A 23,689-nucleotide genomic window follows, 5' to 3' on the forward strand; every position below is an offset into this window, starting at 1 on the left:
GGGGCGGGGCCGGGCGACGTCCGCGCCGCCGTCGCGAGGAGGACGCTGGGAGTTGTAGTCTCCCGGACGTGAGACTCCCTGGAAAGGGAATGAAATGGGGCGAGCCCTCCCGCAGAGCACGCTGGGAAACAGCCCCGAGCCACTGTTGCTCTGGATTGAGGAGTGACCAGCGGGAAAACGGAGACTCGGTGGGAGCCGCCGCGCGAGGCACGGCGGGAAGAGAGGCGGGAGGCCGCGCGGGGCATCCCGGGAGCAAGGGCCGGGCCGGGCCGCGGCGCGGGGCATTGTGGGAGGTGGACGCCGCTCCGGGGCGGGTAGGTGAGTGGGGAGGGGCGGGAAGGGTGCACATCTGGGGGAGGGGAGAGGCACAGCTGGGTGGGACAGCCGGGATGGGAGGTGCCGCGGCTGGCAGGGCTGGGAGGGGTTGTGGAGCCTGGAGCCGGCTGGGAGTGGCTCCAAGAGGGGGGGAGGCGCAGCTGGACGTGGGGGAGCATCTGGGGCGATGCAGCCCGTCTAACGACAACGGGCCACGTCTAGGGCGAGGACGCGAATCTGGGGGAGGATAATAGCTGGACGTGGGAGGAGGGGGCCACAGCTGGACCGCGCAGTGCATCTGGGCAGATGGGGACCGCAGATGAATATTGGTGACACTTTTGAGAATTGGCCATAAGTGAAAGGGGCACACACCTGTATGCGAAGGGGCCATACTCGATGTGGGGAGGACGTCTGGATACGAGAGCATCTCTTGGTAGTAGGGGCACAGCTGCATGTGGCAACCCATGGGGGCCCCATCTGGGAGAGGGGCAACAGCCGCCTAGTATCTGAGACACATCTGGGGAGGAGAGAGCCACAGGTGCATGAAGAATAAGACTGGGGATAAGCGATCCATCACTGGAGGTGCGGAGCACATCCGGAGATCGAGCAACTTTAGATGGGCGGGGGGGTGGCTGTGCTGGCAGCTGGATGTGGGTTACAGCCCCCGTATAGGCACATGAAAGTGGGCGTTCTAGATGAACGGAGGCTCTAGAGGTTACCGCTAAGTGCAGAAGGCACATCCGGAAGGGGAGGAAATCCTACTTGGAAGCTGGGAACACATTCGGGAAGGGGTCCACAACTGAGTTTTAAGAGTCATATTTTGGGAGAGGGACCGCAACTGTACTAGGGATCACGTACGTCTATGAAGGAGGAGACCAGAACTGGAGTTAAAAGATCAGCCTGGCAGGTTCCAACTGTCCCAGGAATATAGCTGGGCGTGGGAGGAGGCCAAAGATGGGCTGGAGATTAACGGGTACACCCCGCTCCCCGCCCCCGCCCCCGGTCCCACCTGGAGAGAGGCGTCAGCTCTGAAGAGGCAGGCGGAGTCTGGAGCAAGCGGGAGACCTCCTCGGGAGAGGATGGATCTGATATCCAGGTGTCCTCCCCACCTCTCCCACCCAGGCGCCCCAGGATGGAGCCTCCACCCGGCACAGCGGCGGGGCAGGAGGAGCAGGAGCTGCGGGAGAGGGCCTTCTTCTCGTGGGCCGAGTTCAGTCGCTTCTTCGACGCGTGGTGCCAGCAGCGGCTGGCACTCTTCTTCGTCAAAAGCTCCATGCACCTGGCGCGCTGCCGCTGGGCCAGCGCGCCCCCGCTCTACACGCTCATCGACGTGCTCAAGTACAGCTACGTGCGGCTGGTGTGCAAGGACGTGCGCGCGCCCAGCCGGCCCGCCGTGGGGTGCGTGAGCCGGGCTGGGGGCTGGCGGGGGGGGGGGGGGGCGGGGGTGGTGTGCGTCCTGGGGGAGGGGGAAGCAGCGAGCCCGCACCCGGGAGACCGGGAGGGGAGAGATGTCAACTGAAACCGCTAAATACACCTTGAAGAGAGATTAAGAGGGTTAAGGAGGGAAGTTTCCTGAGACGGAGGCAGTTTGCTAGAGGGATGGAGAGCCACTTGCAAAGTGTGGCCTCCACTTAGAGATTTTATTAGAGACCCGTAGAGAGGCACAGAGCGAGACAGACACACACATCCAAGAGACATTAAAAAAGAAAATTCCAAAAACATGGAGACATGGCGCCAGAGATACCAGCCAGCCAGAAAAACAGATGAGAGCCAGATTTAGGACACCTACGAAGAGGCTAGCTGCAGAGAAAGCCACAGGACAAAAATAGCCAAAAAAAAAAAAAAAAATCCATGCATTCAGTAAATGCAGGGCCAGGTCCCCTGCCAGGAGGTAGGGATATTTCACTTGTGGGAGGTGGGGAGTTTAGCAAGACAGACAAATTCCCAGCCCTTCTGCTTTCAAAAGGGAGAGAAGACTGACATGATATGAACGAGCTCACGGATAATAGTTCCCTCTAACTGTAATGATTCAGAGGGCTTGAGGAATCCAAGAGGTCTAGGAGGCACAACCAAGTGGCCAGGGGTATTTTAACTGACCCTAATTTTAAACCCTGCACATTCCCCATACAGTCTTGGGTTTCCACCTTCCCTTGTGACTCGGGAGGAGGCTGAGACCTTGTTCCCGTGTGGCAGACAGCCACCCCAATCAGACGGGGCTCTGGCACTCAGGTTTGCCCCAGACCCCACCACTCTCTGCCACCTCCTCCACTGCCACTTCCTTCGTCTGTCTGGCCCCTGCCCGTGTATGAGTTGGAGACCCTTGGATGGGGAGCCAGGGACAGAGGGGTTCAATTAAGAACACAGGCTCTGCCTGTAGGCTGATTGAGACCGGCTCTACCACTTCCTGGGTGGGTCTCTTTGGGCCTCGAACTTGACATCTCCAAGCCTCAGTTTTCTCATCTATGGAGAGGGCTGTTGTAAGGTTACTGTGAACAGGAGGGCGGCTTTCCAGTGCCTGGAACACGGGGCAGCTCAACACATAAGAACTGTTATAGCAGTCACATGCACAGAGCCGGAAGCCGGCAGCCTGGGGCCCCCCACGGCTCCACTGCTCATCAGCCCATGATGTTGAGCTTGTGACATCCCCTTTCTGGGCCTCAGTTACCTCCCTGGGAAAATGGGAGAAGTAATATATTAATGGGCTTCCCAGTTGACTCAGTGGTAAAGAATCCACCTGCAATGCAAGAGATACAGGAGACGCTGGTTTGATCCCTGGGTCAGGAAGATGCCCTGGAAGAAAGCAGGGCAGCCCACTCCAGTATTCTTGCCTGGAGAATCCCATGGACAGAGGAGCCTGGAGGGCTAGAGTCCATAGGGTCACAAAGAGTCGAAGATGACTGAAGCAACTTGGCACGCATACACACATGCTAGTATTGATCAATAGGTTTTGTGAGGATTCAGTGAGCAAATAGATTGAGATCATTCAGCCCAGGTGATTGCTTAGTAACTACAGTTCTCATTCAGAGTTTATTAAGCTTTTATTGTGAGGATTACAATTCTCAGAAGCTTCAGTTCAGTTCAGTCGCTCAGTCGTATCTGACTCTTTGCGACCCCATGAATCGCAGCACGCCAGGCCTCCCTGTCCATCACCAACTCCCGGAGTCCACCCAAACCCATGTCCATTGTGTCGGCGATGCCATCCTCTGTCGTCCCCTTCTCCTGCCCTCAATCTTTCCCAGCATCAGGGTCTTTTCAGTAGCTTACCCACTGCTTATTCTAGAAACAGACTTGGAGAGCTAGAAGCAGAACAGCATCAAACACTCATTATCACCCGGACACCTAGAACATGAGAGCTTGTTGGGAGCTCAGGCCCAATCTGGAATCGCTCCTTGTTTTTGTTTTTTCTCTTCGTTAATAGAACCCAATTCAAAGCAACAGACACTGAGCCCCTACCGTATTCATGCTCTTCACAGGGCATGTGGAACCCAGAGAGCTGATGTCTGCCCTTGAGCAGCTCAGGAATCTAATGGAGGAGACAAAGGCCACCACCCCCAAGAAATGGCCCAAAGTAATGAGAAAGATGGGCTTCCCTAGTGGCTGAGTGGTGAAAAATCTGCCTGCCAATGCAGAGACGCAGTTTCCATCCCTGGATCAGGAAAACCCCCTGGGGAAGGAAATGGCAACCCACTCTAGTATTCTTGCCTGGAGAATCCCATGGACATAGGAGCCTGGGGGGCTATAGTCCATGGGATCGTAAAAGAGTTGGACACACCTTAGTGACCAAACAAAACAACAACAACAACAAAAAAAAGAGAAAGATGGAGGAGGATAAAAGAGAAATGATCAGCTCTACCGAGAGCTCTCAGGGTAGATCCGGAAAGCTTCCTGAAAGAGGTGACCAGTAGGTGGTATTTTCTCTGTATGTTTGTGTTATGTATGTTTGTGACTTAACAAACACATGGCACATACTACATGCAGGCACTGTCCCTCTACACATTTCAGAGGGACCCAGGGGGCAGGAGGGATGGGAGGGAGTGACAGAGCAGCAAGGGAGCAAGGACCGTGCCTTGGGCCTGGGCCTGGTGACTGGGAGGACAGTGGGATGGTCCCAGGATGAAGAGCCTGGGAATGGAGGTGGTTGATGAAGTGGCTGAGGACATGGGGGCCCATCACTTCTGAGCCCCTGTATTCCCTCCAGCTGCTCAGGCAGGGCCTCTCCAGTGTCCAGGGACCGAGGACAGTGTCTGGGGATTTAGTTCATGAGAAAGGTCCGGAGACATGGCTGGAATGGTGTCAGGCCCAGACCTGCAGGGCTGAGTCTAAGAGCTGGGACTTCATCCTGGTGCTCCATGGGGCTGTGAGCAGGGGTCAGCTCTGGGGGTAGGAAGACCCTCTGGGGCCTAATAGGAAATGAACCTATAGGTGGGAAACCTAATAGGTGGGAAACCAGAGGCCAGAGAGGCAGCTGGGGCTGAGAGTCCAGGAAACACATGGAAGGGCCATCTTTCCAGCCCATATTTTCCTGGAGGTTGCACAGTGACCCCCAAATTACTATTGGTGTATCTCCCCCAGCTCTCACAGCACTCCCCTCTTTAGAACAGAACTCCCAACCTTTCCCAACACACACCAGCCTTTGCAAACACAAAGATCTTGAGAACCTGAAATATCCAGAAGAACTGTGTGAGTGGAATGCAGAACACAGCAGCGGTACTTTTTTTGACGGCAAGACTTGCAGGATCTTAGTTTCCCAGCCAGGGATGGAACCTGCACCCTGGGCAGCAAAAGTGCAGAGTCCTAACCACTGAACCACCAGGGAAGTCCTAGGAAGGGTACTTTTAGAAGAAAAAAAGATGTTTGAAAATAGTAGCTACTTTTTAATTAACTGTTCATTAGATGTCAGCCCCCTTTCTCACCATATATTTTAATCATCTCACTGAATCCTCAATGACCCTGCAAGGTCAGTATGATTATTAGCCTCTATTTCCAGATGAGAAAACTGAGGCATGGAGAGGTTAAAAGACTTTCCCAAAATAACACAGCTGCTAAGAGGGAAAACCAAAATTTAGGCCCACACAATTTGACCACAAAACCCAGGCTTTTAATTACCATCCTATCTCCCTCTTTTTCCTCTCATCTTTATTTCAATCATGGATCATTAATGTGAGAGTTGAATGTGCTGACACCCTAAGGATATTTTGGTCCTAAGCATCTTGCATTTGTTCATTTCATCGAGTTTTGTTTTGAGCATCTACTATATGCAGAGTGTATGTGTTTTAGGTGCTGTGATTTCAGTGGGGAGCATTCATTACAGATGCGCATCAATCAAATCATCATGCCAATATTGTGATGGAATCTGCCCAGGGATGGTCAGGGAGGGCTTCCTGTAGGAAGTGATGCTGACTCTGAGTTGTGAAGGATGAGTAGGAGTTATCTAGATGAAAAGAAGGGAGAAGGATGTTACATGAAGAGGGAAAGAACTTATGGTAGGTTGTTTGCAATGGAAATGGGGGGCGGGGATGAATGGTTTGGAGAGTTTAGAAGGTGTGATAGGCAGGACTTGGTGGTGGGTGATTTTGGTGGGATGAGTAATCAGTGGTGTACCTGGGGTTCAAACAGTGGCATACAGTCATTCACTCATATATTACTGACCACCTCCCAGGGGCCAGAGCTGTTCTAGATATTGAGGATCCAGCAGTAGACAAAACAGACTAAATTTCCTGCCCATGTGGAGCTGACAGTGAGAGGGGCTCATGATATTATTCCCCCAGTTAGATGGAGAAAAGTGGCACGCTGAGGCTGCCATAGACCATTGTGTGACATAATGGGACCCCATAGAGGGCATGTGCCCTTTTCTGGTACATCCATTATTCTGGGTGCATGGCTTCCCCCGGAGTTGGGGCTTGTTCTAGGGGCTGAAACACCCAGGCCCAAAGAGGTCAGACCAGAGAGAAAGCCCATGAGTTTTCCTAGGCAAATGTACTGGGTAGAACCCCATGAACTTGTCATTTGTTTAGATTAGAAATGGCTGCATGTTGGAAATTCTTTGAGTTTCATCGGTTACCACCATGGTGGCTCCACTGTGCTGTGCTTAGTCGCTCAGTCGTGTCTGACTCTTTGTGACCCTGTGGCCTGTAGCCCACCAGCCTCCTCTGTCCATGGGGATTCTCCAGGCAAGAACACTGGGATGGGTTGCCATGCCCTTCTGCAGAGGATCTTTGCAACCCAGGGATCAAACCCAGGTCTCCCACATTGCAGGCAGATTCTTCACCATCTGAGCCACCAGGGAAGCCCATCAGGGTGACTTCACATTTATATTTTATTTAGAATGATTTGTACCCTGAAGATTTTTCTAAATTTGCGTTCTTTCTGTTACTTTGTTAGGCAAAAAGTCTCAAATGCTTTTTGTGGATTTTTAAAATCTCTTAGACTCTTGGGTTCTACTTTGTGCATAGAGGGAAAAAAAGAATTGTCTCTGATTTAACAGAGACAATTCCAAGTATTTAGACTGGAGGTTTCTCAGGTTGATCCCTGAGAAGGATCACCCAGCTCAAGGACTGTTTAGAAAGAATGTGGGAACATTTAGGGGTTGGGGTGTGCTACTGGCATTTACCACCCAGGAGCCTTCTTAACTCTACCAGACCCCAGATGGTCCATGTTAGAAGGGTTGGCAGACTAGGAGCCCTGGGGCCAAATGCAACCTGCACCTCATCCTTGTAAATAAAGTTTTACTGACACACAGACACACCCATTCAGTTACATATCATCCATGGCTGTGTCTATGGTACAACAACAGGACCTGTACGTTTGCTGACCCCTGCTCTATAAACATGAAATCTACCAAAAATGCCAGTCTCACCTCCCCATGGAGAAACACGGCCCCCACTTTTGGACAACAGATGTCAATTTAAATATTATCAGAGAAATGCACTCTGATTTTCTTTTTCTTTCTTTTTTTTTTTTTTTTTTTGTACTCTGATTTTCTTTTCCCTTATTCTCTTCTGTTTTTCACCGTGCCGGATGGTATTGCCTAAGTTGTTGCCAGGTGCCAGGATGGGCCATGCCCTGCAGTTTGAAAACTTCTGTCTAAGATGGGTTTCTGCTTAGGCACATAGAGATGTGTAAGGGAGTGTTAGCTCACGTGTTGTCTGTAAGAAGGGAGAACTGGGGATAACCTAACAGTTGGCATAGTTGTAGAGTGGAATATTAGGCAGCAAATAATGAAAGAGAAAAGTCATGGAGAGCTAATGAGTGAGAAAGCTACGAAAGGTTATACAGAGTGTGATGCTTGTACTAGTTTCTAGTTGCTGCTGTAACAAATTACCACAAGCATAGTGGCTTACCACACACATCATACAGATGTGTGATCTTACACTGCTGAAGGTCAGAAGTCCAACACGGGTCTCAGTGGGCTAAATCAAGTTGTCTGCAGGGTTGTGTTTCTTCGGGAGCCTGCAGGGGAGAATCTGTCTCGTTGCCTTTTCCAGCTTCTAGAGCCCACCCCCATTCCTTGGTTTGCAGCCTCTTCCTCCCTTTTCAAAGCCAACAGCATAGCATCTTCCAATCGTTCTCTGACTTTGATGCTCCTCTTTCCTTTTCCCCCTTATTTAAGGACCCTTGTGATTCCACTGGGCCTGTCTGCATAACCTAGTATCATGTCCTCATCTCAAATCCGAATTTAATCATACTTGCAAAGTCTGTTTGCCCTATACAATAACATTTGCACAGCTCCTTCGACTAAGATGTGACTATCCTTGTGGGCACGTGTGCGTGCAAAGTTGCTTCAGTTGTGTCTGACTCTTTGCAACCCTATGGACCACAGCCCACCAGGCTCCTCTGTCCATGGAATTTCCCAAGCAAGAATACTGGAGTGGGTTGCCATTTCCTTCTCCAGGGGATCTTCCCGACCCAGGGATCAAACCTGTGTGTCCTGCATTGCAGACAGACTCTTTACCACTGAGCCAACAGGGAGCCTATGTTATATATAGTCGTGTGTATACTTTAATCCCAAACTTCTAAGTTACCCCACCCCCTTCCCACTTCCCCTTTGGTAACCATAAGTTTGTTTGAGTCTGTTTTGTGAATAAGCTTGTGTCATTTTTTTCGGTTCCACATATAAGCAGTGTCGTATATTTGTCTTTGACTTAACGTCAGTATAGTAGTCTCTAAGTGCATTCATATTGCTGCAAATGGCATTATTTTATTTTTATGGCTGAGTAATAGTCCACCATATCTGTATCTATATCTATATATAATATAGATGTCTCATCGTCAGGTTTTGTGTTCCTTTGATACCTAATCAGTTTGAGTACCTTTTCATGTATACAGAGTTTTAAAACCTAGTAACACACTTTCCATTGCTTATGAATACATAAAATCACATGTGGGAATGCTCAGTATCCCCCTTTGGGGAGTGGCTACCTCTGGGGACAGAAGGATGGAGGGGATTTTGTTGGGACAGAGTTCACAGAAGGCCTCAGCTTGCATGTTGTTATTGCTAAGTCAGAAGCGGATACAGGAGTATATGAAATGTTGTATTTCTTCAAATTGATTAAGGTAAGTAAAATAAACCATGCATTCACTTTTAATAGAGCTGGGGGGTGGTGGATACAGAATTCTAGCAAACATACAGCCCTCCCCCATGTTCCAGACACTTTTTTCCAGTACTTTCCAGGTAGCAACTCTTAATCCTCACAACAACCCTATAAGAAATGTATGATGATTGTTACCTCCCTTTTAAGAGGAAACAGGCCGGGAGACCTGCGGCAACCTGCCCAAGGTCACACAGCCGGCATACTCTTAAGGCCCTCTACGCTTCTCTATGCTCAAAACAATTCTTTTTAAAACAATTTTATTGAAAGATAGTTGATTAAGTGTTGTGTCAGTTTCATGTGTGTAGCAAAGAGATTCAGTTAAGACATATATTCTTTTTTTTTTTAAGATTCTTTTCCATTGTGGGTTATGACAGGGTATTGAGTATAGGTCCCCGCACTATAAGGTAGGTCCTTGTTGGTTATCTAGTTTATATATAGTAGTGTATTTATTTTAGTACTGTGTATGTTTTAATCCGGAACTCATAATGAATGGATCCGTCCCACACCTTGAAACAATTCTTACTGTTAAAAACTAAGAATAAAGGAGAAAGAGAGAAGGCAGAAGAGGGCGGGCAGCGGGGTGATGTGACTGGCGCCGTGATCCTTCTTCCGCAGGCCCCCCCAGCCTGGCTGCCCGGCCTTCATCATCGTCAAGCTGAGCCCGCTGCGGGACCGCCTCGTGGTGACGGAGTGCCAGCTGACCCACTCGCACCCGGCCTGCCCGCTCGAGTTCGCCTACTACTTCCGCCCGGGCCACCTGCTGGCCAACGCCTGCCTGCCCGTGCGCACCACCAACAAGATCTCCAAGCAGTTCGTGGCCCCGGCCGACGTGCGCCGCCTGCTCTCCTACTGCAAAGGCCGCGACCACGGCGTCCTGGACGCCCTGCACGTGCTCGAAGGGCTCTTCCGCACCGACCCAGAGGCCAAGGTGGGGTCTCGCGAGAGGCAGGCGGCGGGCGGGGTAGAGCCACGCCCAAGTCTCACGGGTCTTTCATTTATTCATCCATCCATCCATCCTCCCATTCATTCCTTTCCGCATTCATTCAGCACTTATGGAGGCATGCATTGGGGGTGAGAGGCGGCCGCCAGCAAGACACACACAGTCCCCCAGAGAACTCATCCTCTAGGATCGCGCCCTGCAGTAGAACTTTGGGGGGCTGTGGAGAGAGAGACAGAAAGAGAAAGAACCTACGCACACATGGGGGAGAGAGAGAGAGCCCTTTGGCTCCTCTTTTTATATATTTTTTTCTTCCCCCTGGACCTTCTCTATGCCAATTGGGCTTGGGCAGGAGCTGTTCTACCTAAAGTCCTCACTCCGGTCCTTGGACCTTCCTTTGACCTTCCTCTGTTTTATTTTCGCGGGCTTTCCCCTTCCTTGTCTTTTAGCCACCGCCATTTTGGACTCCTTTTCCCTATTCTAACTACCTAACAAGATGAATGGGGGTTGCGGGGGTTGGGGGAGAATCGTAAAGGAGAATAGGGCAAGGATGTGGACAGGGACCATTGTAAGGGGGCTATTTTAATGTGAGTGGTCACGGAAGACCTCTATGAGGACATTATGGTGAAGCTGAGGAGACAGACTGGAGGGAGGGGACCCCCACCCCCACCACCATTCTGTCTTCAGAAGGAAGCAGGTTCCAGGCAGAGGGAACAGTCGTTGCAGAGGCTCTGATGCTGGGGGAGATCCAGGTGCTGGAGGAAGGGTGAGAATACTGCTCCTCAGTGAGGAATCTCTCTGCTGCTTTGATCCGCCTTCAAAGCCAGGGAGGACTTGAAGGGAAAGGAGGAAGGAAGGGAGAGAAGGAGGGAGGAAAGAAGATTGGTTTCTTCTTTCTCCTTCTGACTGTGCTTTTCTTTCATGCATGGAAGAGGTCCCAACTCAGGATAAAGATGAGCTGTGAACCTGTTACCAAATCCAAGCTCACTCTGCTTACTGCACGAGAGGCCAATGAATCCAGGGGACGAGGTGTTGAAGGAAGGACTATGACTTTATGCCGAAAGCCAACTGACCGAGAAGAAGGCAGACTAATGTCTCAAAATAACCATCTTCTTAGTTACCAGGAGGAAGCCAGTTCTGACTCCATGTTGGAAACTGTTTCTTTGACTTGCTTTTATTATTATAATCATACTCAATGGCTTGCCTGGAGGACCCTGCCCCTCTGCTTGACTCTAAAGTGCCTTTGTTCAGCTCCTGGAGAGATAGTTTGTCCCTGCCCACCTGTGAATAGAAGAGATTAACACACCTCTTCTGAAGGTTGGACATTCCCTTGGAGATGTTTTGCAAGACTGAAGACCCTTTCACTTTACTCCCCCACTGCATCTCCCTCTCTCTTCTGCCTTTTGACTTTAGTTCCTCGTTGCCTCTTTCTCTCTGATCTGTAAAACAACCTGGCGTCCAGACCCCAATAAGATGGTTATTTTGAGGTGCTAGCCTGCCATCTTCTCCGTCTTCCGGCTCCCCGATTAAAGTCTCTTCCTTGCCTCAACACCTCACCTTATCTCTCGGATTCATTGGCCTATTGTGCAGCAAGCAGAGTGAGCTTGGACTCGGTAACATTCTCAGGGCCTGGATGTTCTTTTATGGATAGGAGATGGAGGGAGGCGAGGAAACAAGTTTAAAAGACCATTTAATTCTTGAAAATACCTCCTAGAATGGCAAGTCTCAGGCAAGAGAATGTGTTAGTTTTTCTTTACAGTCATTCATAGGTAGGTAGGGGCAGGTTATCTCCCTGTGAGCTAAACAAAGACACTTTAGCTTAAGGGTCAGACCAAGGAGACAGGGTTCTCTGAGGCAGGCCATCATGTATGATTATAACAAACAACAAAAACAGCAAAGAAAAGAAAAAACAATACCGAGGGTTAAAGCCGAAACAGAAAGGAGTCAAAATTAACCCTTCCCAGTAATAAACCCACTCTCTAGAATCAAGTCCAAGCACTCTTCCCATCCCCACCTCATGCCCAGTAACAAGCCCTCTTTCACACCCGGCCCTCTGTCCACACGTAATATTGATAATTTCACTAACGTTTATCAGGGACTTACTATGTGCCGGGCACTACCCTAAGTGCTTTATAAATTGTAATTTGTTTAAAATCTCAGCAGCATACGACAAGGAAGGAGTTCACCATCCTCATTTTCATTTTGCAAATGAGGAAACTGAGGCACAGAGGGGGCAAATAATTGGCCAGAAGTCACACAGCTACTTAGTGACAGAGCTGGACTTCAGACCCACAGTCTGGATCCAAGGACATACTCTTTACCACTCTGTATATCCCTCAGTTTGGAACTGAGGTTCCCGCCCTTCCTTGTCAGTTCCAGCTCTTGCCTGGAAACACCCTGTGTAGGGTCACGCCTGCAAGAAGCAGCATATTCATATTGGAAAGAGTTCAGAGTCAGAGGGTCATCCTTTTAGCTCCCAGTTTGGAGGCTGTCATGAAATCCAGCCTAAACTGAGATTGGTCCCGGGTCTGTGACTTGCCCTGCCTTAATTTTTTCAATTGAAGTGTAGTTGATTGACAGTGTTGTGTTAGTTTCAGGTGTGCAGCAAAGTGATTCTGTTATGCATATACATATAGCTATTCTTTTTCCTTATAGGTTATTACAAAATGTTGAGTTTAGTTCCCTGTGCTATACTCAACTTTGGTGCTTATCTCTTTTATATATAGTAATGTGTATGTTTCTGGAGGACAGCATGGCAACCCACTCCAGTATTCTTACCTGGAGAATCCCATGGACAGAGGAGCCTGGCGGGCTACCGTCCATGGTGTCGCACAGAGTCGGACACGACCGAGCGACTAAGCAGAGTACAGCACGGTGTGTGTATGTTCATCCAAACTCTTAGTTTATCCCTCCCCCTGCCTTTCCCCTTTGGTAACTATAAGCCTTTCTGTTTCTAAGTCTTTGAGTTTATGTCTGTTTTGTGAATAAGTTCGTTTGTATGCTTTTTTCAGATTCCACATATAAGCATTATCATATGATGTTTGTCTTTCTCTGTCTGGCTTACTTCACTTAGGATGATAATCTCTAGGTCCATCTGTGATGCTACAAATGGCATTACCTCCTTCTTTTTCATAGCTGAGTAATATTCCATTGTGCACGCACGTGTGTGTGTGTGTGTGTGTGTGTGTGTACGCTAAGTCACTTTGTCATCTCTGACTCTTTCCCACCCTATGGACTGTAGCCCATCAGGCTCCTCTGTCCATGGAATTCTCTAGGCAAGAATACTGGAATGGGTTGCTGTGCCATCCTCCAGGGGATCTTCCCAACCCAGGGATTGAACCTGGGTATATTATGTCTACTTACATTGGCAGGCAGGTTCTTTACCACTAATGCCACCTAGGAAACCCATTTTATATATATATGTAAATATATATATATATATATACACACACACATATATATGTAAATATACACACCCACCACATCTTCTTTATCCATTGATCTTCTGTCCATGGACATTTAGGTTGCTTCCATGTCTTGGCTCTTGTGAATAATGCTGCTGTGATCATGAGGGTGCATGTATGTCTTCAAATTAATAGTTTTCTTTGGATATATGCCCAGGAGTGGGATTGTAGGATTATATGTCGACTTGCCTTAATACTTTTGAAAGAAATGAAGAAGTTCTAGAAAACCAAGACACGGACTAGTGAAAGGGCTCTTCCTTTTAAAATAAAAATTTAAATACTGGTGTTTTGAATATGTAAGACGTTCACATGGTCCTAAATTCAAAAGGTACGAAGGGTATGTAGTGACAAGTCCCCTTCTCATATCCTGTCCCTCAGGGCTCTTCAGAGGCTGCTGGAGTATTCAGTGGCTTATCCATCATTTGTGTCTTTCTGCTTTATAGCCCAGTGCTGTCCAGCAGAACTTTCTGTGATGCTACAAATGATTTGTGTCTTGTTGTCCAGTAGGCTAGCTTATGTGGCTATTGAGTGCTTGAAATATGGAAATATGGCCAGTCTGACTGAGGAACTGAAGTCTTTTATTTTATTTGGCTGTGCTGTGCCAGATTTTTAAGTTGTGACTTACAGGACCTTAGTTCCCCCACCAAGGAACCAACCCATGCCCCACTGGAGTGAAAGTGTGGAGTTTTAACCTCTGGGCTGCCAGGGAAGTCCCTTGAATTCTTCATTGAATTACGTGAACAGAAATTTCAGTAGCCCCATGTGGCTAGTGCCTTCTGCACAGAACGGAACGGCACAGCTCTCTGCACAGATAACATTTGCATGTGTTTATTTTTAATCTTCTTTCCCCTCACCCCCTCCCCCAGCAAGGCAGCACATCACACCCACTTTCCTGCATCTTGCTCTGTATGCTGGGACCTGCCAGAGGCTAGCATCTTTTGTTCTTCCTCTGGGGCCGCTCAAATCCCCCTGAGAAAACTCCAACCACTTGGCTGGCTGGCGGGTAAAAAAAGACAAGCACATAGAGCCGTTTCACTGAGGGTGTCCCAGAGCCCTATCTGAGTCTGGGGCTCATGCACCCCCTGGTCTGAGGTTACCCTGATCTCTCACAGCTCAGTCTCAGCCTTTCTGCCTCTTGTTGGCTCCCAAAGCGAATCTTCTCTGTGTCCTGTTTTTTACATCAGGATAGTCATTTGGGGGTGATATAGTAACAGCTAGAAATTTGCTTTTATTTATGTGGACGTACACTAAAAACGTGATATACATTCTAACTGTACCATTTCCTGGCTGGGGAACATCCAGTAAGTTGTGAACATAACTTATTAATACATAACCTCTTTGGGCCTTGGTTTGTTCATCTGTAGAATGGAGATAATCAAAGATACTATTTCATAGGGTTTGGGGGCTTGGTTTAGAGTCTGGTGGCTCAGACCATAAAGAATCTGCCTGCAATGTGGGAGAGCTGGGTTCAATCCCTGGGTCAGGAAGATTCCCCTGGAGAAGGGAATGGCTGCCCACTCCAGTGTTCTTGCCTGGAGAATTCCTTGGACAGAGGAGCCTGGCGGGCTACAGCCCATGGGGTCGCAAAGAGTCGGACATGAGTGAGCGACTAACACTTTCATAGGGTTTAGGGTTGTTGTTTTTGTAGTTGTGTGTGTGTGTGTGTGTGTGTAAGGAACAGAGCCCAGAAAGTTGGAAACTCTATATGATTTGGCTATTTAGCTATTATTTGTATTCTTTCATTTTGGGGGAGACAGTCTGGACACTGTCCTCATGGTGTTCTGCTATTCTATACATGTGAAAAAGGAGGCTGTGTGCCTGAATATAGGAAGATGTGTGGGTGGGGAGTGTTAGGTGGCACAGTTTCCGATATTCACATCACACTCTGATGAGGAATCTGGTCTATGGATGCTGCATCCCAGGGCCACCGATCTGTGTGTCTGAGACAGTACCCACGCTCATTCTCACCCTCCCAGCTGCTCCTCCACCGGCCACTCCACCCCCGCTCGTGCCCTACCATCCACTGTGCACCTCACCCTGGAAGCCTAGGAGGCAGGGCCGATCACTTTTGCGAAGGGTCTAATGGTCAGAAGCACGGACCCAGGCCCAAAGTGCCTGAGTTCAAATCCCAGCTCTGCTGCTTACTACCTGTGTGACCCCAGACAAGCAACTGAACCACTCTGTGCCTCAGTTTCCCCATGTGAAAAACAGGATGGGAATAATGGGTCCTGTTCTTCAGGATTGTTGTGGCGGTTGAAAAAGTTAATTTCTCAGAACTGTGGGGTTAGTTCTTCCCGGCATTTTGCACGTGTGCTAAATCGCCTCTCTTCAGTTGCATCCGACTCTTTGCCACCCCATGGACTGTGGCCCACCAGGCTTCACTGTCCATGGGATTCTCCAGGCAAGAACACTGAAGTGGGTTGCCGTGGACTCCTCCGGGGCATCTTCTCAACCCGGTGATCAAACTGATGTTTCTTACATCTCTGGCATTGGCATGCAGTTCTTTACCACGAGCGCCACATGGGAAGCCCTTTGCACCATTTGCTATTCTCTTATTCTTTTTCCCAAGGAGAAAAAGATAAGAACTTACTTAATACAAGGGAAACATGTAAGGTTGTTCTGGGTTTCTTTTAACCCATTGTATCTAGTAATATTCTCTTTTCATTTCTGTTTTGTAATCGAAGTATAGTTGATTGGCAGTGTGATTCAGTTGTACACGCATGTACATTCTTTTTTCCATTATTTTCCATTCTGGTTTGTCACAGGATATTGAATATAGTTTCCTGTTGCTATACGGTGCTATGCTTAGTCACTCAGTCGTGTCTGACTCTTTACAACCCCATGGACTGTAGCCCACCAGGCTCCTCTGTCCATGGGGATTCTCCAGACAAGAATACTGGAGTGGGTTGCCATGCCCTCCTCCAGGGGATCTTCCCAACCCAGGGATCCAACCCAGGTCTCCTGCATTACAGGAGGATTCTTGACCATCTGAGCCATCCAGGAAGCCCGTGCTATACAGTAGGACCTTGTTGTTTATCCTTTCTTTTCCTTTTTTTGAGACGTAATTTGACATATAACATTCTGTTAGTTTCAGGTGTACAACATAAGGGATTTTTTTAATCTTTGCTTATTTTTATTTATTTACTTGGCTGTGTCTGGTCTTAGCTGTGGCATGCAAGATCTTCCGTTGGGAACAATGATTCTCTAGCTGTGGTGCCCAGACTCCAGGGTGTGTTGGGCTCAGAAGTTGTGGCGCTGGGGCTTATTTGCTCCACGACATGTGGGATCTTAGTTCCCCAATCAGGGATCGAACCCACATCCCCTGCACTGCAAGGTGGGTTCTTAACCCCTGGACCACCAGGGAAGTCCCCATAAGGGTTTTGATATTTGTATATATTGTGAAATGATCGCCTCAGTAAGTCTAGTTAGCATCCGACGACTTTTATCTTTACATTGGTTTCTACACCAGCTCCATCAAATAGGATTTTCTGTGTTGATGGAAATGTCCTGTCTGCCCTGACCCACAGAGTAGACATTAACCTCACATGGCCGTTAAGCAGTGAAATATGACCGGTGTGACTGAGCAAGTGAATTTTTACATCTTTTTAAATCTTCATTTAAATGTAAATTGCTACTGTATTGAACAGAGCTGTCCTAGATGGAAACATCTGCTAAGATAAATTAAATCATAAAGTAATTGTAGATATAAAAATTAATGGTGGTTGAAAAAGTGATTGTGGTGCTGTAACTGGTTCAGTGGTAAGCTGACTAGGCTTTTCCATAAAATGTATCGAATGCCTCTGCTCCTTAAGATGCTGAATGTATAATTTTAGGGTGGAGAAGACAATTTCTGTGTTCTTTTTGGACTCCACTAGGCTTTTTTTTACTTGAAATTTTTGTTGTTGTTATTGTTTTGGTGTTTGTTTTTTTCTTTTCCTTTGAATGTGGAGAACTGTGCATTGCTTTTTAACCCATTTTGAGGGATGAGGTCAGATTATGGCAGAATAGTTTGTGGAGAGATCTGTGCTTAAACTATATTCCAATCCTGGTTCTTCAGCTATGGGTCAGCTCTGCAGGGCCTGGCCGAAACAGCCTAGCTGCCTGCTTGGTAGAAGGGACCTAAGCTCATTGCCACTAATCTGCCTACCCCATTAAGTGACTTTCATGCAAAAATAATGAGGCCAGAATGGCTGAGGCCAAGGCAGATGAGAGGGACAGGAGATGAGGTCCAAGGACCCAATCATTCAGCCAGAGAGCTGTGGGCTGAACTCTGGATTTGACTATCATACATGCTTAAAGACCAGGTGTGATCGGAATTTCTGGGAAAGGTTTTCAATCATGGGAGGGGGTGATCTGATCTTGAAAATGCCCCCTGGCAGCTCTGTGGGAGACTGGGAGAGACAGGGAGCCCAGGTGGAAATGGCTACAACAATCCAGGTGAGAGATGGTGATGGCTCTGACCAGTGGCCACAGGAATGGGGAAAAGGGGTCAGATTCTGGACTCATTTTGAAGGCTGCTGCTAGAATTTGGGGATGGGTCGAATTTTTTAAAATATATTTATTTGCCTGCTTCAGGTCTTAGTTGCAGCATGCAGAAGAATTTTTAGTTGCATCATATGAACTCTTAGTTGCAGGATGTGGAATCTAGTTCCCTGACCAGGGATTGGACCCGTGGCCCCTGCATTGGGAGTGAGGAGTCTTAGCCACTGGGCCCCTAGGGAAGTCCCCAGGGGATGAATTGCATCTGGAGGGTGAAGAAACAGAGGAGCTGAGTCAGTCTAGAGTGCTGGGGACTAAGCTATAAAGTGGACGTGGATTCGAAACTAGGATTCAAAACCAGCATTCCCTGAACTTCCATTCCAGAGATGTGGCCAGTGGCAATCTCTACACACTCATGCGTTCATTCCCTCACTCACTAGGGGTGTATTGAGCTGTGGCTCAGGCCAGGTGCCATTCAAAGCACCAAGGACTGCAAAAGTGAAATGAAGCCGTATCCTTTTGAGGCTGACATCCTAGGGAGGACAAACAGGCAATAAGAGAAACAGCAAATAAAAATGTAACACGCTTCAGGGGGGTAAGTGCCATGGCTATAAGTGGCTAGAGAGAGAAGGTGTTTGCTTACATGGGGTCGTCAGAGAAGACCTTTGTGAGCACCTGGTCGTTAAGCATGGATGATAGTTGTGATAATAACAAACACTTCAAGAGCACTTACTGGTTATTGAGTGAGTATTGTTGAATAATAGTGATGTTATTTGTCAGTGCTGCATGCGTGCATGCTCAGTCGCTAAGTCATGTCCGACACTTTCCGACACTTTTTGACCCCATGGACTACTGGCTGGTCTCCTCTATCCATGGGATTTCCCAGGAAAGAATACTGGAATGAGTTGCCATTTCCTTCTCCAGTGGATCTTCCTGACTCAGGGATTGAACCCAGGTCTCCTGCATTGGCAGGAGGATTCTTTACCACTGAGCCACCAGGGGAACCCGTTTGTGCCCTGCAATGTTCTAAATACTTCCATTCATTTCATCTGCCCAAGCATACTCTCATCATCATCATTTGCAACTGATAGCAGTCAGGGAAGTGGTCAGAAGCAACACACAGCCAGGAAGTGGGGGCTCTAGGGTCTCAGCTCAGGCCATCTAGCTCCAGATGCTATGCTAAACCTGACTATCCATGCATGAAGGAATGACTCTTCATTTCCCAGAAGGGGGAATTGGGAAACAAGGAGGTTAAGGAGGAAGCTGAGGCACAGAGAGCCTAAGTGACAAGGTTAGAAAGTGGTGGTGCAGGGACTCAAAGCCAGGCAAACTGGCTCCACAGTCTATGCCCTTGAGTTCTAGACCAGTGGCTCTCAGACTTGAGCATGGCTGGGAACCCCAGGTGCATGCGTGCTCAGTCGCTTCTTCCTGTCCGACTCTTTGTGACCCCATGGACTGTAGCCCACCAAGCTCCTCTGTCCACGGAATTCTCTAGGCAAGAATACTGGAGTGGGTTGCCATGCCCTCCTCCAGGGGATCTTCTCAACCCAGGGATCCAACCCATGTGTCCTGCCTTGCAGGCAGATTCTTATACCACTGAACCACCAGGGAAGCCCTGGGGAACCCTGGGAGAGCTTGTCAAGGCAGATTGCTGGGCCCCTCCCCCTGAACTTCTGACTCAGCAGGGCTGCAGAGGGCCTGAGAATATGCATTTCTGTCAAGGAACCAATAGGTGATGCTGATGCTGCTGGTCTAGGACTTAACACTTTGAGAACCACTACCCTAGACTGCCTTTGAGTGTAGGAAGGAATGACTACCCACTTTCTAGTAGGGGGAACTAAGGTTCAGAGATGCTGTCTAGTGGGCAAAAACCACACAGCTCTTAGATGGTAATGCCAGCATCGCAAATCCAGGCAATCTGGCCTGCGAATTCAGTGTCTCAATTGTGTCCTGTTCTGTGTGACCCCATGGACTGTAGCCCGCCAGGCTCCTCTGTCCATGGAATTTTCCAGGCAAGAATGCTGGAGTGGCTTGTCATTTCCTACTCCAGGGCCTCTTCCCCATCCAGGGAATGAACCCCCATCTCTTGCGTTTCTTGCACTGGCAGGCGGATTCTTTACCACGGCTCCACCTGGGAAGGCCCCGGACAATCTGGAGTCTGGGTTTTAAATCATTCCCTTGCACTGCCTCCTGCTGGTCAAATGGATAAATGCAGGCACTAATGAATGAATGGTTGGATAATATCACAAGCTCAATGGACATGAATTTGAGCAAACTCCGGGAAATAGTGAAGGACAGGGAAGCCTGGAGTGCTACAGTCCATGGGGTCGCAAAGAATGGGACACGACTTGGCCACTGAACAAGAACAGCAACAATGAATTAATGAATAGAGTCCCAGTTCCCTCCGAGGGGGAAACGGTGGCCAGGGCGACGATCCCTGCGCCTCTTTACAGCTCTCCCTGCCTCTCCGCTCCCGCCCGCAGGTGAAGCTGGTGTTCGTGGAGGACCAGGCGGTGGTGGAGACCGTATTCTTCCTGACGTCACGCACCCGGGCGCTGCTGCGGCGCTTCCCACGCATGCTTCTGGTGGACCGGTTGCCGGGGCTGCAGGGCGCGCTGGATCTGCTGGCGGTGCTGTGCGTGGATGGCGCGGGCCGAGCGCGTCAGGCCGCCTGCTGCGTGGCGCGCCCGGGCACTCCGAGCCTGCTGCGCTTCGCGCTGGCCTCGCTGCTGCAGAGCGCGCCCGACGTCAAGGGCCGCGTGCGCTGCCTGACTGCCGGGCCCGAGGTGGCGGCGCAGCTGCCCGCCGTGCGCCAGCTGCTGCCCGGCGCGCGCGTCCAGATCTGCAGGGCGCAGGGCCTGGAGACGCTCTTCAGCAAGGCGCAGGAGCTGGGCGGCGCCGGCCGCGAGGACCCGGGCCTGTGGCCCCGCCTGTGTCGCCTGGCGGGCGCGTCGTCCCCTGCCGCCTACGCCGAGGCCCTGGCCGAGCTGCGCGCCCACGGCCCGGCCGCCTTCGTCGATTACTTTGAGCGCAACTGGGCGCCACGCCGGGACATGTGGGTGCGCTTCCGCGCCTTCGAAGCGGCCCGCGACCTGGACGCGTGCGCCCTGGTGCGTGGCCACCGCCGGCGTTTGCTGCGCCGCTTGAGCCCCTCGCGCAGCGTGGCGCAGTGCCTGCGCGATCTAGTGGCCATGCAGTGGGCCGACGCCGCTGGGGAGGCGGCGCCCGACGTCTCCGATGACGGGGGCCCATGGCTGGAGGGGGAGCCAGGGAGGGGAGCCCAGGTGGAGAACCAGAGGTTGAAGGGCCTAGAAACAGGAGACTGGGGAGGGGCGCGGAAGGAGGGAAGTTTTTGGAGAGAAGCCCAGGTGGAGAAGGAGTGGGCCCGAGGGCTGGAGACCAGAGACCGGGGAGGGGCTCAGGTGGAAAGTGAGAAGGGGAGAGGGTTGCAAATCCGAGACTGGAGAGGGGTCCAGTTGGAAAACCAGGTGAGAGCGCTAGAGGGGAGTGTCTGGAGAGGGTCCCAGTTGGAGAAGGAGCGCTTGAGAGCGCCCGAGATCAGAGACTGGAGGGGGGGCCCGTTGGAGGGTGAGAAAGATTGGGGACTGGAAGGTTATATCTGGAGGGGGGCCCAGGTGGAGGACCAGAGGTTGAGGGGACTGGAAGGATATACCTGGAGGCTGGCGCAGCTGGAGGATCGAAGGGTTAGGGTGCTGGAGACCGCAGACGGGAGGGGGACCCAGTTTGACTGCGAGAGGGCCAGGAGTCATGATGGGAGCTCCTGGAGGGGGCCCAAGTTGCACGATGAGCGGGTAAGTGGCCTGAAAACCAGGGACTGGAAGGGGCTGCATTTGGAAGCCGAGAAGGAGAGGGGGCTGGAGGTCAGAAACTGGAGGGGGGTCCCTGTGGAGAAGGCCCTGGAACTGGTCCCCGAGAATGGAGACCCCAGGGGGCCCCAGTGGGGAGATGGGAGGCAGAGAGGGCCAGAGACTAGAGAAGAGGGAGGAGCGAGGTTGGGTGTCAAAAGAAGAAGGGGCCTGGAGGATGTAGTTCTGATCCAGCTGGGGGACCCAAGGGTGGTGGGCCTGGAGAATGGAGAGGGAGGGGGTACCCAGGCTGGGAGCCCCAAGAGCAGAGGGGGGCAGGGCAGGGAGTGTGGGGACCCAGGAGGGGGCTGTTTAGGACTGGGGGATGGAGTCACGTGCAGCACCCCAGGGGGGACCATGTCGGAGGGTGACCCAGAGCGGGCAGCGAGAAGGAGGAGGTACCTGGCCCATGGGGAGAGCTTGCAGGAAGGAAGTGGAGGAGAAGGCCCAAGGGAACCAAAGAGGCCGTGCTGCCCCTCAGGGGACGAGGAGGTGGACTGGGAGCCGCTGGCCAAGTTCCGAGCAGCCTGCGGGCCAGAACTGGCGGAGCTGGTGGCCGAAGAGCTGGCCTTTGCCCGGCAGCACGGGACCCGCGGTTTCCACTGGACCGGGGCTGGCTTTGCCCTGCAGGACGGCACCTCGGACTTCTTCCTGGACGGAGCGCTGACGCGCTGCACCTGCTCCATCCACGCCGCGCGCCGCCTGCCCTGCCGCCACGTGTTCGCTGCGCGCCTCCTCACCGGGGCAGCCTTATTCCACATGGACCTGCTCAGGGATTGTTGGGGGAGGGCCCCCGAGCCCTGAGCCCGCCGGCCCCTGCCCGTGACCCTCCACGGTGGGGGCGGGAGGGCACGCTTCGATCCCAAAGATAACAGGGCTGCGGCCAAGAGGGCCACCCCGTTCTGTCCCCAGCCACCTCCTGGGGTACCCAGGGACCCCATCTTGGCAGCTGGCCTCTCTGGATCCGAGGGGGAGCCGACAGTGTGGTCTCTGAGGTCCCCCCGTGGCAGATGGTGGTGGCCAAGGGATTCTCCTTCGGAGAGGAAAGTCGGGGTGAGTGTAGACAGGGTCAGGTCGGGACAGGAGAAGGAAGGGGATAGAGCTGGGGGAGGGGAGGACACCAGGATGTGGGAAGAGTCTGGCAGGAGGAGGGAGAAAAGCAAAGGGGAATGAAGGAGAGGGGAGGGGAGGCAGGACAAAGGAGACACAGACACGGAGGAGCGAGGACAAGGAAAGAGGCAGAAAGGAGGAAGAAATGGAGACAAGCAGGAGGAGGGTGGGGGAGGGGCGGAGGAGATGCGGATGAAGCAGAGGGAAGGGGAAAGGAGCCGGCAAAAGAAAGGAAGGGGAAAAAAGAAACGAGAGGGGGTTGATTTGGGGATTTCTCTGAGGCCTGGAGTCTTGGATCGCCTTCCCCTACTGGTTGGTCATTCCAGGAAGAGACAGAATAAGAGGGGGGCCCTGGGGGTCTGATGGGATGGGCTGGGGGCTCTCCAGCGGGGCAGGGGAACCGTCTGAACTCTCGCGCTTCAAGATTGGAATTGGAATAAAACAGTACTATTTTGGTTTTCGTGCTGAGTTCTTGACTTGTTGGGGGTGGGTGGGAGGCCCAGGCCCAGACACAGTTGAAAAGGTTCAGCATTCCTCGATTTTTTTTTTTTTTTTTTTTCTATCAATGGGTCCTACAGGGGCTTGACGGAATGTGGGGACCCAAAATGAATCCATCTCCATGGCAGCTCAGGCCCCATCCTCCCTTGCCTGGACCAGTAGGCCGTGGGGACAGCTTGCCATCTGTGGATGCTTTGCTCCAATGACTAGTCCATGCCAATCTCAGCCATTGCCAGTGATTGGTTTAAGATGGGGCATGTGGCCTGATCCAGGCCAGTGGGTCTGCTTAGGGCAGGAGACTTCTAAAAGTTCTCTCAATCCTAAGGAGAAGCCCCAGAATGCAATAGTTAGGCCTAGAGCTGCTTGCAAGCCTCCTAATAAAATGTGAGAATGAAGGATGTCATTGAGGACGACAGAGCTAAGAGAGGA

General features: G+C 50.9%; 1 protein-coding gene across 3 annotated transcripts; it reads left to right on the top strand.

Moving 5' to 3' along the window:
• The first annotated feature begins 184 nt into the window (after positions 1-184).
• On the top strand, positions 185-23,222 carry ZSWIM9 (zinc finger SWIM-type containing 9). Of its 3 annotated transcripts, none has more exons than XM_065926411.1 (4): positions 185-314; positions 1,438-1,713; positions 9,522-9,834; positions 20,270-23,222. In XM_065926411.1, the coding sequence occupies exons 2-4, from the start codon at positions 1,448-1,450 to the stop codon at positions 22,454-22,456; spliced, it is 2,766 nt and encodes a 921-aa protein (XP_065782483.1). In that variant the 5' UTR covers positions 185-314; positions 1,438-1,447; the 3' UTR covers positions 22,457-23,222. The 3 variants fall into 3 exon arrangements, with proteins under 3 accessions (XP_065782483.1, XP_065782484.1, XP_065782485.1); XM_065926412.1 differs by having other exon boundaries at positions 277-318; XM_065926413.1 differs by lacking the exon at positions 185-314 and adding an exon at positions 848-897.
• Positions 23,223-23,689: the final 467 nt, after the last annotated feature.

Source organism: Muntiacus reevesi, chromosome 2 (assembly GCF_963930625.1).
Source record: "Muntiacus reevesi chromosome 2, mMunRee1.1, whole genome shotgun sequence".
NCBI lineage: Eukaryota > Metazoa > Chordata > Mammalia > Artiodactyla > Cervidae > Muntiacus > Muntiacus reevesi.